The sequence below is a fragment of the Stylophora pistillata genome, chromosome 2 (genome assembly GCF_964205215.1).
Source record: "Stylophora pistillata chromosome 2, jaStyPist1.2, whole genome shotgun sequence".
NCBI classification, from domain to species: domain Eukaryota; kingdom Metazoa; phylum Cnidaria; class Anthozoa; order Scleractinia; family Pocilloporidae; genus Stylophora; species Stylophora pistillata.
Window position 1 is genome coordinate 1,700,873 of NC_142520.1, and position 18,508 is coordinate 1,719,380.

Genomic DNA, 18,508 nt, shown 5'->3' on the forward strand with positions numbered 1-18,508 from the left:
CAACTTCTCTTTACACTATTAATATATTCTTCAGACAACAGTTTGGAGAATAAATATATTGTTAATTAGACGTTTTATTGTTTAGTATCGCTGAGTATTTTTACGAGTTGTGCTAACGGAAACCTCGGAAATGTGTTTTATTCCCTTGGCGAATATCAGAAGGCTAAAGAATATTACGTGAAAGCACTTGACCTCATGATAGAAATTGGCGACAGCAAAGAAGAAGGAACAGTTAACGGGAGCCTCGGAGATGTGTTTCATTCCCTTGGAGAATATCAGAAGGCTAAAGAATATAACGAGAAAGCAGTTGACATCGCGATAGAAATTGGCGACAGACAAGGAGAAGGAAGAATTAACGGGAACCTCGGAGATGTGTTTCATTCCCTTGGCGAATATCAGAAGGCTAAAGAATATAACGAGAAAGCACTTGACATCGTGATAGAACCTGGCGACAGAAAACAAGAAGAAACAATTAACGGGAACCTTGGAAATGTGTTTGAATCCCTCGGCGAACGTCAGAAGGCTAAAGAACATCACGAGAAAGCACTTGACATCGCGATAGAAATTACCGACAGAGAAGGAGAAGGAACAATTAACGGGAACCTCGGAGACGTGTTTTATTCCCTTGGCGAATATCAGAAGGCTAAAGAATATTACGAGAAAGCACTTGACATCGCGATAGAAATTGGCGACAGACTAGGAGAAGGAAGAAGAAACGGGAACCTCGGAACTGTGTTTCGTTCCCTTGGCGAATATCAGAAGGCTAAAGAATATTACGTGAAAGCACTTGACATCGCGATAGAAATTGGCGACAGACAAGGAGAAGTAACAGTTAACGAGAACCTCGGAAATGTGTTTTATTCCCTTGGCGAATATCAGAAGGCTAATGAATATCACGAGAAAGCACTTGACATCGGGATAGAAATTGGCGACAGACTAGGAGAAGGAAGAGTTAACGGGAACCTCGGAAATGTGTTTGAATCCCTTGGCGAATATCAGAAGACTAAAGAATATTACGTAAAAGCACTTGACATCGCGATAGAAATTGGCGACAGCAAAGGAGAAAGAGCAATGAACGGGAACCTCGGAAATGTTTTTTATTTCCTTGGCGAATATCAGAAGGCTAAAGAATATTACGTGAAAGCACTTGACATGGCGATAGAAATTGGCGACAGCAAAGAAGAAGGAACAATTAAAGGGAACCTCGGAAATGTGTTTTCTTCCCTTGCCGAATATCAGAAGGCTAAAGAATATCACGAGAAAGCTCTTGACATCGCGATAGAATTTGGCGACAGACAAGAAGAATGAACAGTTAACGGGAACCTCGGAGATGTGTTTTCTTCCCTTGGCGAATATCAGAAGGCTAAAGAATATCACGAGAAAGCACTTGACATCGCAATAGAAATTGGCGACAGACAAGGAGAAGGAAGTGAAAGTGAACACTCTTGATGCTGAGCAAGTTTGCGATGTGGAAGGAATTCTTAAAAAAACCACCATCGGCTTCGGCGTTTTACCCGCAGCGAACTGCGAAGACCGATCCTTGGATGACAACGTGACGACATCTCTTCGTGAAGAGAGCCGAGCAAACTTGCGAGGTGACGAAACCAAAGATACCGAAAGAATTCATCACTTGTGCTACCAATGGATCGTCGCACCCGTGGTACACTTACTTACAGAGCCTGAAATCATCATTGTGCCGGATCGTTTCTCTTACCGAGTCCCATTTGCTGCCTTGCGTGACAAACCAACCGTAAAGTACTTATCGGAGAAGTACAGAATACGCATCGTCCCTTCTCTAACAACTCTCCGGCTTATTCAAGAATGTTCAGAGGACTATCACAGTCCAACTGGTGCACTGGTTGTGGGTGATCCTACTGTTGGCAAAGTGCATTACAATGGAAAAGATGCTGACATTACACCATTATTCTATGCAAGTAAGGAAGGACAAATGGTTGGTCGACTCCTAGGCGTTCAGCCTCTGTTAGGAAGTCGCGCAACAAAGCAGGCGGTACTTCAAGCAATACCTTCAGTGAGTCTGATACATCTTGCCGCACATGGAAATGCCGAAAGAGGAGAGATTGCCCTCTCTCCTCAATGTACTATTGAGGGTACTCCAAAAGAGGAAGACTACCTCCTGACAATGTCCGACATTCAAGGAGTTCAAGTGCGAGCTAAACTGGTTGTACTCAGCTGTTGTCACAGTGGGCGTGGATTAGTTAAAAAGGAAGGAGTCATTGGAATCGCTCGAGCATTCTTAGCATCCGGTGCGCGTTCAGTATTGGTAGCATCGTGGGCTTTAGAAGACGAAGCAACGTCGAAGCTCATGAAAAATTTCTACAAACACCTTGTTCGTGGAGAAAGTGCCAGTGAATCTCTTCACCGGGCCGTTCAATGGTTGAGAAGTAATGGCTTTCCCAAACCTTTCCAATGGGCTCCGTTTGTGTTGATGGGGGATAACGTGACGTTCGATTTTACGGAAAGTGGGTAAGTCTGATATAACGAGCAATATTCTATAATAAACTGAATAACACATTTAACTTTTTCACATGACCAACTTGTGGTTAGTTTTTGTTTGTTTATTTTTTTGGTTTTTGTCTTTGTCTTTCATCAAGAAAGAGAAGATGACTTCATGTAGTAGTACTCGGAGCCGGAAGATTTTGATGAATTGCTTCCTAAAATTGACCTTCAATTAGAGTTTCGTTTGTTTACAACTTAGTCAGAATTAATTTCTCAACGTCGATACGATGCTAAACGCTATGACGGGACAGGCAATCTGAGAAACTTAAGCTAACTCTAAAAAGGTTAACTTTATTTCGTAAAAAATCAACAACAATAACAATTAAATGATAATCTTGAAGTAGTTTGGAAAGTTTAGGAAATCAATTCTTTATGCTTTAAACTTGAAATAGTGACAAATGCCTAATGTTTGTTTTAGGAAAGATGAATTCAATGAGGACAACAATGAGCCAGAGAGGGAACAGAATGATCACTGATCCTATACAAAGATTCTTCTTCCTGCTCCTTGTCTTAAAATGGACTCTGGTATTTCTTTGCATTGACGTTTTTCGTCTTTTTTTAAAGTCAAGGAATAGTTTTTGCATGCTTTTGTAAGCATGGCTGACTCGAAGGCGTGCAATAACGAAACCTGCAATTCAGCTGTTAGATCTATTAAGTATATCAATAGGGAGGTAAAATAACTTGGGATGGGAAAATTGAATGCAGGAAGTTGGCTATATGTTTAAAAATGTGAGAGTGTCAGAAAAGTTTTCACAAACTCAAAATGAATTCTTGATCTACATAGCTATGATCCAGTTTTCAATTCTCCCGTAGGATGCAATTGTGATAATCATCGAAGTGTGATAAAAACTGTACGCAGGTGTACGAAAACAAAACAAACTAACAGAAGAGGGAACAGAAAGTGCCCAAATAGTAAATAAAAAAAAAACAAACTAACAGAAGAGGGAACAGAAAGTGCCCGCATAGTAAATAAAACAGTCGAGTAGAAAAGAGGAGAAACAGCGCGCGAAATATTAACGCAAGAAAAAAAAAAAAAAAAGGGCAGGAAACAGAACAGCGGGCAAGAAATAACTGCAACAATCAAACAGGGTACAGAGCAGCGCGCGCTACAAAAGATCGCAAAACGTTAAAAAATAAATCATCAAAAATAGGGAAGATGAGATACAGCGCGTAAATTGTTGAGATAAAATTAGGAGAAAACACTGCGCGAGATGCTAATGCAGTGATTAAATACAAGAGTGCAAATAGAAGTCGCAATCGGCCAGAACCCAGAAAAAAAGGCGATATATTCCAACGTAAAAAACAAATATAAATTGCAACAAACAGTGAGGTAGATATTAACATGGAAATCAAACAGGGAAGAGAACAAGCAATGTGTGAGATTCTTACGCAATATTCAAACAGAAAGGATAATGAACTATGCAAAAGATATGAACAAGAGAACCAGAGAAAAGAAAAAAAAAAAAAAAAAGGATGTAATATATTAACAAAAAACAAAGGTAAAGAGAAGAAACAGCGGACTAGACATTAAGGAAAACGTCAGTTTGGAATAAAATGAACAGATATTGCGCGAAACATTTAAGTAGAAGTCAATCAGAAGAACTGAATCAAAAGTGCGCAAGTCACTGATGTAACAAACAGTGAAAACATAGACATGCTAGGTATACAAGAGGAATTTTTTCGGCTAGGTGGGTTCAGTTGGAACAATGCGTGACTGATGTTTTGATTAGTAGAAAAGACAATGAGCGACGGAAATATTGCGTTATTTTTTATCTTAGGAGAGAGAGGGGAGAAAATCTCTTAATTTAAATAAAATCAACTAACACACGTATTTTCAGCTCAATCGTATCTACCGTCTGAATTATTGCACGCAAAATTAAACTTCACTGGAGTGCTACCTACCGTAATCTTCTTCGCAGCCATTGTTTCTTCTTTTCACGCAGCGCCCTCTCTCCCCCGTTGTGTTACAAGACCATTGTTTGGTCTTGTCACGCAACGCCCTCTCTTCCCCTGTTGATTGACGAGACCCAACAACGGTTGCGAAGGAAGGAGACTGGGCTTACTGCCAACGTTCCCGTTGTGGAGGACTTTGGCTAGAATACATTCAGTAGTTTACAATTTTTTTAATGGGAATTTTGCAGGGGTCCCTTGGTTTCGAATTGAGCTTGATTTTTCTGCTTTTTATACGCATAGTTAGTGTGTGAAACCAATGTGACCCTGGAACTGTTTCAAAGATCATCGAGATTAATTCACTCGTGGCTAAACTGAATGATCAGTTAGAAAAGCTTCAAAACATTCTTGGAGTAGCCCCAAAGGCAATTCGATAAGAGGAACGTTTAGATGAGATAGCAGCAAAAAGTGAAAATATTTGATTGCTTGTTAATTGCTCGTTCTTGCGGACGTAAAAAGTAAATAAACTTTTAGCTTTTAACCTTTCGACATCGACTGAAATTTCTTTCGCATGTCTGTCAATCCACACGTAGCCAAGAATATCTTACACTGAGACAAAACTTGAATTTAATGATTGCGAAGTGGTTTTAAACCGCAGACAGTAACAGTTTAAGCGATAAAGTTTTGGCCGTGCGTTCTATGAATGGAACATTTACAGACATTATATTTTCCAGGAAATTTCACATTTGATTAAAAATCCAAAACCACAAACCATAAAAGAGATATTTTGTCACAGCACCGCCTAAGGTGGTTTAAGAGGGCGGAATGACATTTTGTTAATAAGTTTTACAGGCCTTCTTTAACTCTTAACTCCCATTAGTGACCAGGAGAGAATTTCTCCTTACGATATCAATACAATATCAAGCAGACAAGTGATGAGAATAAAGAAAAATATCAACTTAAGGATTATTGGTTGATAAATTCAAAATTCTCCAAAGTAACATCACAAGAATTCTGTGGCAGACAGTGAGGAGAGTTACTAATAAGATCATGGCAGTGAAAAGGTTAAACGTCCCGACCCAACCTCCCTCAGTTTTTCACTCAACTGCTACTGTTGCACTGTTTCCTGAAACAGGTGCAACGGGGGTCTTTGATGTCCCGTGCTAACCAGCACAGATAGGATGCAGAATAAGTAACTTAACTACAAACCATATGTAACATGTCACACTAGGACCAGACTTTGGTGAAAAACTTGTTAGAGAATTTGAACAAGTTTCCATCCTGAAAAAGCTTACGAAAACACCCTGTGATATCAAACGAGAGCGATGTTGGGTGTAGGTACACAAATGCCATACCTTAACAAGTTCTTCATATCATTTGTGTTGCTTAGAAACACAGACAGCACACTGGTGATGGTGTGGGCTCTAGCGTCTGTCACGCTGTCATCCTGAAGCACAAACAACAGCTTTGGGCACCAAATTTAGTAGCTGCATCAGCTCAGCATTCCTGACTGAATTCACTGGTGATATAAATGCATTCTATTATTAACATTTAGATGAAAGACACCCTGACTAAAGAGTTAGCCAGGTGGTTTTCGTGTCAGGAGGCACCGGTTTGAGTCCTCCTTGGGCAGGGTATCGTCTCGTTGGGTCAGGGTATCGTCTCCTTCACTAAATCATTTTAAAAACTTCCCTAGTGCCGAGTATTGACCTACAGAGTATGCACATGAGGCAACCAAATGGCCCTTAAACCCTTAAAGAGTGACCAACATTTAGTTTCTCCTTACATTATCACCCCTCAATCACACTTTAAGGTCAGGAGAATGAAGGAAATGATCACCAGCTAAAACAGTTCTTGATTATTAAACAAATTCTCCTTATTAGCACCTTAGGAAACGTATGAAAAACAATATGGAGATTATGGATTAACTGATGTTATGACCCTGCAGCAGGGTTATGAGCAAATTTTGACAGTAGCAGCTGCAATAATTTCCTTCTTTAGCATCACTTGGTGCCTCAAGAGATTGACAGTAGAGAGGGAAACCCAGTCTGAGAAAATCCCTGCGATACGCAAAATAACATACAATTATGTGCACAATCCACGCAGTAAAGCACTATTTAAACAATGATGATAATCAGACCTGAAAAAACTCAGGCCAGTACGGGATTCCAACCACTGAATAGAATGTATCACATTGAAATTCGAAAAAGGTTCTGCAAAAGAAATGCTGCTCAGGTATAAAAGTATGAAAACGAAGGTGGTGTGTGTGGGTGGATACAGAACCCCAGAACCTTTCCATGGATTCTCCACTGACAACAACACTTTGTTCAAACCTACCTCAACACTGTAGGAGTCAAAGACTGGGAGGCCAGCCTTACGAACATTCTTTGTAATGAAGCATATAATGGATGTTCTTCAGTAACCAAAGCAGCTTCATATCTCTCAAGGATCTGTTGTGGCAGCCCTGCTTCACACATCAAGAGGTTCTGGAGATGACAAGTCCAGTAAAAGTGTAGCTCCAAGCATTCCTGCAGGTTTAAAAAAAAAAAATTTCCCCTCATTGTTTCACTCGTGGACAAATTTTCTTCATTTAATCAGTCTGGGTCAGGGTTCGACACTAACTTCTCAACTTACTAGCCAAGTGGCTAGTGACAACGTAGATGTTACAACAATTTCAGTTTGTTTACCAGCCAAATTGGCCAATGGAAATCGAATTTCACCAGCCAAAACTGAATTTCTACCAGTCTGTGGCTAGTTGGCTATCATTAGTGTCGAGCCCTGCTTGGTGAAAGTGGTTCTGAAAAGCAATGCTCCAACACAAATAGGAAGCTGTAGCATTTAAACACTTTAAATTCAGAGTATTAATGGATACCAGCAAATTGTAAAAGAAGACTGATGAAATGTTGGGAGGTAACCTTGTGATACACTGGAATCTCATCCAGGGGGGAGTTGTAATAGTTCTAGTCATCTCATGATATGAAAACTCAGATAAGCTTGGGATGGGCCTCTTGGCTTAAGTATAAAATTAACCCTTTAACTCTCATAACAGACCAAGACAGAATTTCTCCTTACAATATCAATACAATATCAAGCCGACAAGTGAGGAGAAGAAAGAAAATATCAATTCAAGGATTTTTGATTGATCCAATTGAAAATTCTCCAAAGTAACATAAAAAAATTCTATGGCAGAGAGTAAGGAGAATTACTAATAAGACCGTGGCAGTGAATGAGTTAATTGAACCCAGCTGAACAGTTCAACAATACCCATTGGTGTTCATACTCTTGGGTGGAGAAAGGCATTATGAGATTATGTTGTGTCAAACAAGCCAACACACTGACCCAGTCAGATATCAAACCAAGGCCCCTTGAACCACAGTCCATTGCTTTTACTGTCAAGCCAGTGCTCACTCTATCGTGACAAATTTTGTCATCCTTTAACACTGCTCATTTAAAATCCACAATGACTTTTCATTGATCTTTGATAACATGCACGCTCTTCCAAGAATCCCAAGGCAGTGCTAATGCCAGAAAATATGCATATCCAATCCTCACATTACCCATACCACCTGTATATGTACTTCTCCTATCCACGAGAAAAAATTAGCGTGACAGACAAAGAAAATTTCACAGGTTATAACACCAAGGCCCAACCCCAAATTTCCTCCCATGAATGGGGCATATAGAAGAGACACATATACCAACCCTTGCGAAATGCATTTTGGAATTCCTCGGAATTTTTTCCTAGGAATAAGAGGTGCGAATTTTCACAATAAATTCGAAAATGACTAAAATAATCCTGAAACTTTAGCTTACCGATAGATTTATTTCATTGTACGGCGTAAGCTTATGAAACTGTCCCATGCAAGTGACCGATTCGATTCTCAGTTTTGATCACGTACCGAATATTACAATTTGTACTTACCACAGACTTTCAAAATCGTAGCTTTATAAATGGCCGTTCGACCCTTGTTTGTACCACTCGATATGTCAACTGTTGTCCCTTCTTTTAACTCCACGGCGCCAACGGCTTGCTTTTAATTTACAACATTCACGCTTCTCGTTTCCCCATTGATCAACGGTGAAACCCATCTTTAGAGATGTTATAATAATAATCAAGAGAGTTGAGAATTGAATTAACTTCACGCAGAAGCGATCAACCGATGAAAAGTACATTCAAAGATGAGCGCCAAGTGGAATATTCTTTGTTTCCGATCACGGGATGATCACGTGGACACTTTGAGAATCTGCTGGCTTGCCCGATAGCAGTCTCAAGAGAAGCCCACAAAAATTATTCTGTCTCTTCTGACAGGTTCTCTGCATTTGGACGATTTCATACCTCAGGATCCACGTTTTGACGTTGATATAAATAGTGATGTGAACTCACTCTGTGTATAAATAATCGACAAGAATCGAACGTACTACAAATACACGATTTGGGGCCAAAAGATGTCGAGGAAACAAAGACTCAAAACCCACTTGAATTGTGTTCACGGCAAAAGTGAAAAATAACACAAGGCAATCACAATTTTAAATGTGATTACAAACGTGTTTTATCCTCGCTATTGTGACACATAGATACCACAGTAGAAACTATGAGAGATACCTAGATGATCACAGTGTACCATTACCCAAATCAACAAAGTTTGACCGGAACAAGCGTTCAACAAAACGTTCTAACACAGCTATCTCGATTCCATAGTCTGTCGTTTCCACTGAACTAGCAGTCAGATGACCAATAGAGTCAGGTGCGTCTCACAACGAAGAAACATTTGTACAAGAGACAGAAGCGACTATATGCGATTACAGTGTGACGTTGGAATTCTCGCCTACAAATGGATATCCACAGTTCGAAGCGTTCCATGTTTATGATTGGTTTATGATTTTGGCACATCTGTGGACATAAGACATTTTCTATCACAATTAAAAAGTTTTCATGATCATGGAATCCAAGAGGTCTTTGAGTTTGGAAAGCAAATCTGTGATGTGAGTGCACTGGATTAATTGCCAATTTGTATTTAACATAATTGACCGCTGCTTTATGAAAAATGCATGTTAACGTTAAGAAGTACTAAAACCTAGTTTGAATAATAAATTTTATGATAAGCATATACATGTATGTATTTCTCTTGATACATTTTGTATAGCATGCCTCTAAAATTACATTTTGCCTTAAAACCTTCACATTCAAGTTATTGAGAATTTCTTGAAATTATTTGGACTTCAGGGTTATTTACATTGCCTTAAATTCAATTCCCAGAAATTCCCAAGAAATCTACCTTTCTTAACTTCTAGGTGGTTTGTATAGCTGAAAATTCCTAGGAATTCCAAGTCCTCAACAAACTGCAACCTTCCTTTCCCAGAAATTCCCAGTAATTCCAAGCTCTTCAAATCAGACGTTATTTGCATAGTTGGGAATTGGAATTCAGTTTGCAAGGGAAAAGCTTTTTATCAACATTACAGCGTAATGACTTTGTTTTCTTGCAGATAACAAGGAACAGCCTGAAAGTGTGTTTTGCATCAGGAAGATCGTGGAACTTTTACATATACCTACTGCGTTATATTTGATAACCATCAAAGTCATCACAGGGATCCCATTTGGAATTTTTCAGTTTATGTTAATTCTCTTTAGTGTCTATGGAACTTTTTAAGTTGGAGCCTCAGCATGATGGCTTTGTCATGTCATATGTTGGTGGACTTTCAATAGTAAGTGAGGCAAGATCTGTTTAACTACTGAGTGACCAAGAGAGAATGTCCACTTACAATGTCAATACAATATCAAGCAGACAAGCAATGAGAATAAAGTAAAATGTCAATTAGGGGATTATTAAGTGATCCAACACCAAATTATTAATGAAACAGATGGTCACTTATTGTTACTCAGGACATTTTCAGTCTGGAGATCTAATGAGTAATTCTCCTAAATGTCTGGCATTGGATTCTTATGATGTTAGTGTGGAGAATTTGGAATAAGATCAACTAATAATCCTTTAATTGAAATTTTGCTTTATTCTCATTACTTCTTTGCTTGGTATTGTATTTATATGGTAAGGAGTAACTATGTCTTGGTCACTGCTGGGATTAAAACGGTTGAGACAGAGACAGACAGTGAAGGCATTTTCCATCTTTGAGAAAACGTAGTTTATTGTAAACAGGCTTCTTTGATGATGCTTATCATTAGTCACTTGTCTTCTTACAAATCATGGTCAATAATAACGAATTATTCATTCTTCATGTTTTTGTCTCTAGGTCATTCATATATCTTATTAACCAAGCGCGAGGGCCGTACTGAGAGAATATCGGCCCGAGGTCTTGACAGTACAAACCGAGCTGCGCTCGGTCCGTACAAAAAAGACCGAGGGCCGATATTCTTCCAGTACGGTCCCGAGCAAGCTTGGTTAATAAGAGATTTATTATACGACTGAAGTTCAAAGGGACACAAGTGCGGTATCATTCGGGACCATTCGGGACAGTGCCCGGTCCAATACTTAGAGAATATTGGACCGGCAATAGAGCATTTTGATTTGTTGATTTTAGTTATTGGCCCTCTGACTGCCCGAGTCGTGTAATAAAAGGACTTATTGTGGGTGTCTTGTCAAGAAGATTTAGTGAGCCTTTTCTGTTGAGAGGTGCCATCTGTGTGATAGCATTGGCTTATGGGGTTTTGGTAAGGAAATTGGTGAAATGCTTTCAAAAGTTAGAAAACACCCCTCAGGAAAAAGGCAAGGTCCTGGTTGTTCACAGATTGGATAATGCTATCCACTGGATAATTCTCTATCCCATGGATGGTGCAGTATGTTTTGCTATCACTTATCTGCTCTTTATACAACTGGGTCCTGTTATTTTCTCTACTAATGTTGAGGTTTAAGTTAAAATGGGAGGAATCTTTAATCTGTGAGCAGGCTATTAGTACTTTTAGTACTTTCACACAAGTGTTTCTTTGCCCTCAAAAAGGTTTGATATCTTGAACAATGTATCTATAAAGAATAATTGTTGATTCCATCAACCCTGTATCGCAGCTGTAATAAGTTTTGCTTTCAAGTTCAGAAGTTTTAATGTATTTTTTTTTTCTATTCAATCATTTCCTTGCAGTACATGGTGACAGACATTTACCAATTTTGTATTGCGATCATTCCAATGGTAGTTGGTGGGACAACATTGAATGTCATTACAACATCAGCGATGACTTAGTATCACAGCCAGCAAAACAGGTGCTGTGTTAGATCTCTCCATGGCAACCAACTCCCTTATAAGAACTGTTTCGCCAACCATGGGGAAGATCATGTACAAGAATTATGGTTGGCCTTCATTCGGCCTCTTGGACTTGTGGTGAATGCTATTGCTGCCATATTTTTATTTTACCATGGTAAAGACTCATTTTAGTTACCAAGCTTAAGATTCACTCACAGATATTGGTAGACCTTGAGCCTCCCGGTTAGCTCAATAGATAGACCGCTGGACTGTTGTGCGGGAGGTCGAGGGTTCAAGCCCTGGCCGGACCGACACTCAGGGTCTTAAAATAATTGAGAAGAATATGCTACCTTTCTATAACATCAAGAAATGGTTAGACTATTCTAGTCTTCTCAGATAGGGACAAATAAATGGAGGTCCCATCTCCTGCAGGGTTTGGGGCAGGAAACGTTAATTTCCCACGCACGAGATTACTTTGTGATGGATGTCCTCCTCCGGGGCGGGATAGGTGGGTATGGGATGGGTGGGTAACAGGACCCCCATTGATACCAGTGTTCACTACACTGAAGGGGCTATCCTGTATAAATATGGACGTCTAAGTATTTTCCTGTACATTAACATTTTAACTGTTGTACAGGTCGGTGGTATCATAATTTATTTTTTAGAGTGCTTGAGAAAATTTGTCAGGGTTTGTTCACCTTTAAGGTGGCTGAACACAGTTTTCGCGCGCACTTTTGCTGATGCAATTCAGGATTGCTAAAAACAAACATGCCGTCAATAGAGCAGCTATTTCATTTACTCAACTCGTACCCCCACTATCTGTGCTATTTTTCTCAATAGTTGGCACAGTGTATTGAGGGCTTTAAACTTTTATTACAAAGATATGTTAGAAAAGTTAACGGTGCAAACTTAACCCGGCAATTCTCAGCTTTTTCATCGTTACCGAAAGAACCCAGTTAAATGCAGCGCTTGCGTAGTCAGTAAAAAAATTGCGATTGAGTGGAAAATTGCTTTCTCGGAAATATGCCTATTTCTAGTAGTAGTAGTAGTGAACTTTATTTATGTGTCGTGAAAACCTAGCGCATAGCAGTAATTGGGGACACAGGGTAAAAGCTTTAAAAATAAGAAATCTGGAACGTATTTACAGAATTATTTACCTAACTTATTAACAGTTAAAATTATTTATCAATGTCCTAGAGTTAAAAATCAACTATAACAGAGCGCACACTTTTTGCATCCATCATCAATCATGACAGTCATATCCGTTCTCCTGATTTTGCTCTTAAATCCATGCAGGCTCTCTTCACTGCGTAACTCTTTTGTAAGTCTAGAGAACCACTCATTAGAATTTCACGAAATTTGGCAGGAAAATACTTTAGGAAATAAGTAACTGGATTATTAAAAAACATTGATTTTCAACAAAGGAAACTCTACATAATCGAGTGAATCTTCAATTGGGGATAATTAAAGATCTCTCCTTTAAATTGGTAGCAAAATGGTGTTAACTTGTGAGTATCGTTACAAGTTCGTAGCACACAAATTATAAAGAAAATCCAATAACTAGATTTTGTACAAATAAAAAAAACCGATTTTAAAGGCTTCTTTATATTTATTCATGTCGCCATGGCAATGGCACTCACGTCAGCTTACCTATCAAAAACACAAAGTTTGTGTTGTTAACTTACTTGCTGCCAGTTTTGGTGACCGAGAGATCAAGAGTTTTAAAGAAAATGGCGAAAGAAACACAGGTATCAAAAACTGTGTTCAGCCACCTTCAACTAAGACACAAATATTTCTTCACACTTCTGTCTGTGGCTGCTAAATTTAAAGGCATACATGCCTTTATTTTAATGCGCTCTCAGGAAGAATAAGATATTTACAAGTAATTCCTCTTGTTCACATATAGTTTATCAGTCAATAATTACTCAATTACTTACAAAATATATTATCAATCACTAGACAACACCTCAACACAGATTCCCTTACCATCCTTGTGCCACATTGATTCAATATTGGAACAACATTTTTCCTATGTTATTGATATCACGTGAACAGCAATGCACTACTTAAGGTTACGTGAAATTTAACTGGCACCACAGAAACACTAACATCAGTTTTTAGTGTCACAGACTTAGTTAACTAATGAAATTTAACATTGCAGAGAAAAATAAATTATCCATTGAAGAGGTTAAGATCTTGTGTCTGGGAATCTCATTAAGTTAATTTGACCCTTCCATTCGTAAGGAATGAGAGTTTGAAAATACAATTTCAGTAATTTTCCTTGTATGAATAACAAACGAAACTGAACTAATTCTAGACATAGAAAAAATGTGATAGGTTTGTGTCTATATAAGCTGTGCATTATTACCAATATGTATCTGCTAAAATGCCTCCTTCGATCAAGACTAAATTACTAAAAAAAATAAGTTCCTAATCGCTAAATGATAAAATCCTGCTGTAACTCTAAAAATGATTGAGTTGTAAAGTTCACTAAGTTGGCGTCTACTTGTAGTAAGAATTCCTCTAAGAATTCTGTTGTGTTTTGTCATGCCTTCTAATGACCTTATGTGACAGAAATGTTACTCTCTATACGTCAAACATAAGGTGAGAGAAAGTTCATGCCATTCATTCCCAATGGCAATAATAAAGAAAAAAAAAATTTTGCTTCCATTCCCTACTTATCTGAGCAACTGCAGACCCACCCCTTCCCTGACCCAACAGCAGTCAACTGATAATAAGGTTGGGTTAATGGGGGAGGTATAGGTGTGCAGTTTTTTTTTTTTTCAGATACTGACCTCAATCTGATGTAAACATGATGATTATAATAAAATCAATAGTATTTATCATGACTGTTGAGTTTTTATCTGCAATCCTTTTTTGAGGCAAGTCCAGCTACAGAATTTAATTTTGAATGAATGAATAAAGAAGAACTGGACGTTAGCTCTTGGCCTTCTTGGATGATTTTTTCAGTTTCTTGTAGCAGGAGTGGCACACGCGGACCGGTGCATGGATCCCAAGGCGGCTTATTTCTGACTCATAGCTGCTACATCTGAAAAACGAAGGGACAGGAAATGTTCTTCAATAAGAAACTAAGAAGAATTTGTTGATGGGGGTAAACTAGTCCTAAAATATGAGTTGCTTTAATTTTAAACTGGAACACGTGCAAATTCTGGCAGTGAATACCAAAACCGCCTTGAGTACAAGACGAACCTATAGAAAGCAAAGCCAAAGGACTATCACTTACCTTGCACAGAAAACCTTCCCACAATCCCTACAGTGGTGGCGCCTCTCAATGAATTTGAATCTTATTCCACAGCCTGAACAAATGTCAGCAAATTCATCTTTGACCCAATGGTTAGCCATTCGCCCTGCAAGAATATACGCGAGATATCAACTGAAAAGTCTTTACCGTATGTTACTGGCTACAACAAACTCCATGAATCTCTGTGTCTATGACACGTGGTCAGCATTAATATGCATTTGTCAGCATGAACGGTCCATACCTACGGCGTCGGTTACGGACCAACTGTAGATTCGCCCCCGGAAGTCACCAACAAATAATTTACGATGGTCCCTGTAAAAAATTGGAAAACGATGGGTATTAAATTCAAAAAGAAGTGTGACTGTGTTCTTTCTATATCTATGGACAACGGAAAGAACTAACGAAATATCTGGCAGTATTAATTGATGTTAATACGTGAATCGTTCCGTTGGTAGTTTGTCGGTTCGTTCGCTCGTACGTCGTTCATTCGTTCGTAGTGCGACGGTTCGTTCGTTCTTACGTTTCCTTGTTCGTTTCTTCGTTTGATAGATGGTCGGCACGTTTTGGAGAAATCGAACAGAAAGTCGGTCGCACCTGTCTTGTTTTGGTCGGTCGCTTATTCGATCGTTCGTTCCGGTTTGTCTTGTTTTAGTCGGTCGCTTATTCGATCGTTCGTTCCGGTTTGTCTTGTTTTGGTCGGTCGCTTATTCGATCGTTCGTTCCGGTTTGTCTTGTTTTGGTCGGTCGCTTATTCGATCGTTCGTTCCGGTTTGTCTTGTTTTTGTCGGTCGCTTATTCGATCGTTCGTTCCGGTTTGTCTTGTTTTTGTCGGTCGCTTATTCGATCGTTCGTTCCGGTTTGTCTTGTTTTTGTCGGTCGCTTATTCGATCGTTCGTTCCGGTTTGTCTTGTTTTTGTCGGTCGCTTATTCGATCGTTCGTTCCGGTTTGTCTTGTTTTGGTCGGTCGCTTATTCGATCGTTCGTTCCGGTTTGTCTTGTTTTTGTCGGTCGCTTATTCGATCGTTCGTTCCGGTTTGTCTTGTTTTTGTCGGTCGCTTATTCGATCGTTCGTTCCGGTTTGTCTTGTTTTGGTCGATCGCTTATTCGATCGTTCGTTCCGGTTTGTTCGTTCCTTTATTCGGTCGTTCATTCTGTCGTTCGAAAGGTTAGTTAATAGAAATCTTAAAACTTACTTTGACACAAGCAAAGATGTAATGGCCGCTGGAGCAGAATTATCTTCTCTAGCAAAGGCTGTGTGCATGGTCAGTTTATGTCTGAGCATCAGGCGTCTTTTCCAAACTGTAAATGACACAAAGTAGACTAAATTTGAATCCAAGAGTAACAGCTGATTGTTTAGAGTCGTCGTCTGAACTACTGTCAGCGACGGACGTTTCCACGCCCTGAGCGGAAGTCAGTTACTGAGTTCAATGCTTTCCGCTCCGGTTGTCGAAACATCAGTCACGTCGTCGGAGAAAGTATCTTGGAGATGTTTCCACACAATAGATAAAGAATTATGAACTAGCCTCCAGCTTTTTAATAAAAGAATCAAAATTGTTTCTAATGTTCAAAGAATTTATGGAGCAATTTTCAGCTGATTGTCGAAAGAAATCTGCAGTTGCTTTGGTTTTGCTTTACTTCACTCTGTGATTGGTCCAGAAAACTCGCGCCACTTTCTCAAGCAGTCATACTCAACACCAAAACTAGTCCCGACTTGGCCACGTGCGTTTTCCCGCGCTTAGGACAATTTGCGTATTTCACTCTAAGTTCTTACTGGCTGCTTGTGACTTTTCCTTGGCTCTGATTGGCTGTTGTGGTCACTTTGGTTTTGGTTTTGGTTTTGGTTTTATGACACTCAACCGGAATGCGCTCCATACTTACCCGGTTTAGGCAAGTCTTCACTATCGCAGGTTTTTTTATGGGTGATTATGACGTACTCCTCGTCTATACTTTCATCACGCAAGTTAGGTGTCACGGGACGTCTCCTCTCCACTGCTTCTGTCGTCGCAACATCCTCTGCTGCTGTAAGCCTCACGTTATCGCCGAGTTTTTCCTCCAACGTCTCTTTTGCCGATTCAGGTCGAAGGTCTGCTTGTTCAGAGGTAACAACTGACTGATTAGTCTGCGGGCTCTGATCGGCCGATGCGTTTTCGCGTGCCAGAAAGGAGTCTGGATTTAAACAAGATTCCGTTACCGATTCCTCAGCCCCAGTCTCCTGCGGTGCGTCTTCTTCATCTTTACCTTTTTGTTCCGAGTTCTTTGACAATGATTCATCAGTTTTCGGAGACGCTGGTTTCATACTTCGGCGGGTTTTCGTCGCCTCGTCATAGAATTCGATCCCCCACATCTGCAACGACAAGACGAATAAATATTTGAGCTCAAAAAAGGAATCTTCTTTCAATGAAAGAAGTTCAGCCAGTACTCAATAAAAAAGTTGAACAGAGAGAAAAACAAAATGATGGTTACCCGTACAACACCGTCCATAGAGCCCGTGAGAATTACATTTTCTTCATCCCATTCTGAAAGCTGTAAAAAGACGTAATATTGAACAGTCACAATTGAAAGGAAAAGACTAGATTGAGTTCTCAAGAAATCAGGTGGTTTTGAGAGAGAGAAGCTGTAAACAAGCGTTTGGGTGATTTACAATAGCAGATTATGTTTGATTGAAATTGTATCATTATTGCGCCGTAAGAGAGTCGGCTTGAACTCTCTCCAGTAATAGGAAAGGACAGTGAAATATCACGTATTTGGTTCATTCATTTAAATTCTCGACACCTTTCTGCTTGATAGTGTGTTGATATAATAGAGAGAAATTACGAGAGGATCACCTCTCACTCTACGAAGTCAGAGGGTTGTTAGGAAACGTTACTGGCCTCTGAATAGTAAAAAAAAAAATCGAGTTGCAAGGCGCATGAGCAGAGCTTTGTCGCATCGGACCAGGGAAAGTTGTAGAGTTACAACTCCTAAGTTAAACAGATAATACGGAGAAAAAGAGAAAGGAGAAATGGGAGAGCTCATAGATGAGTTTAATGCATGTTGTGTGGTGTACCTCTGACATGGCGCAGCACTGTATGTGGTTGTTGTTCTGTAATGAAGTGTTCTCTTTCACAATCAGCTGCCCGTTGACTGACCACACGTAGAGATGAGTACCAGCGCAAGTTGCGATATCTCCCTGGAAATAACAAAGGAAAAGAAACCAAAGATTGTCAGTGCGTAACTTGGATTTCCATGTCATGGTTTCTTTACATTCAATTGTATCTGAGCGACCGCGGACCTAACCTTCACTCTAACCCGATATCAGTCGACTGATAATAGGTTAGGGTTATTACCATTTAAGGTTATTACCGTTTAAGGTTATTACCGTTAGGGGTGGGGTAGGTACACAGTTTCTCCGATGCAGACATTGATACAAATTTGAACTAGGAGCAACGGAGACTTGTTTACATACCGTTAGATCATTGATAGCTATGGCAGTGATTGGTGCCATGTGTTGAGACAACTGTCGGACGTAAGTGAGTTTGCTTAAGTCCCACACAATACATGTCTGATCCTACAAAGAATAAAGCCAAAATCTAATGAAATAAATGTTATCAAAATTTACCTCCACCTTAACATGTGCCTTCGCATCTCGGTTAGTAGTAGCGACCGACTAGT

General features: G+C 39.5%; 4 protein-coding genes across 4 annotated transcripts in view; 2 read left to right on the top strand and 2 right to left on the bottom strand.

Annotated features, from left to right (window-relative positions):
- Window positions 1-8,516, bottom strand: part of LOC148736611 (WD repeat and FYVE domain-containing protein 3-like) — a 120,118-nt gene extending 111,602 nt beyond the window's left edge. The window contains exon 1 of the mRNA XM_088747632.1: window positions 8,330-8,516. The gene's annotated coding sequence lies outside the window, so the exon portion shown is untranslated. The remainder of the gene's footprint in view (window positions 1-8,329) is intronic.
- The window catches only part of LOC148736614 (solute carrier family 22 member 18-like), an 81,949-nt gene extending 67,505 nt beyond the window's left edge, over window positions 1-14,444 (top strand). The window contains exon 6 of the mRNA XM_088747665.1: window positions 11,497-14,444. The gene's annotated coding sequence lies outside the window, so the exon portion shown is untranslated. The remainder of the gene's footprint in view (window positions 1-11,496) is intronic.
- On the top strand, window positions 196-5,337 carry LOC148736620 (tetratricopeptide repeat protein 28-like). The gene is made up of 3 exons (XM_088749157.1): window positions 196-372; window positions 1,403-2,484; window positions 2,936-5,337. The coding sequence occupies exons 1-3, from the start codon at window positions 196-198 to the stop codon at window positions 2,991-2,993; spliced, it is 1,317 nt and encodes a 438-aa protein (XP_088605283.1). The 3' UTR covers window positions 2,994-5,337.
- Window positions 13,406-18,508, bottom strand: part of LOC148736621 (WD repeat and FYVE domain-containing protein 3-like) — a 37,599-nt gene continuing 32,496 nt past the window's right edge. The window contains exons 48-55 of the mRNA XM_088747630.1: window positions 18,303-18,404; window positions 17,904-18,026; window positions 17,321-17,380; window positions 16,736-17,201; window positions 16,051-16,156; window positions 15,099-15,169; window positions 14,840-14,963; window positions 13,406-14,644 (exon numbers count right to left, since the gene is read on the bottom strand). Coding sequence (XP_088603756.1) covers window positions 14,533-14,644; window positions 14,840-14,963; window positions 15,099-15,169; window positions 16,051-16,156; window positions 16,736-17,201; window positions 17,321-17,380; window positions 17,904-18,026; window positions 18,303-18,404 — 1,164 coding nt within the window. The 3' untranslated portion in view covers window positions 13,406-14,532. The remainder of the gene's footprint in view (window positions 14,645-14,839; window positions 14,964-15,098; window positions 15,170-16,050; window positions 16,157-16,735; window positions 17,202-17,320; window positions 17,381-17,903; window positions 18,027-18,302; window positions 18,405-18,508) is intronic.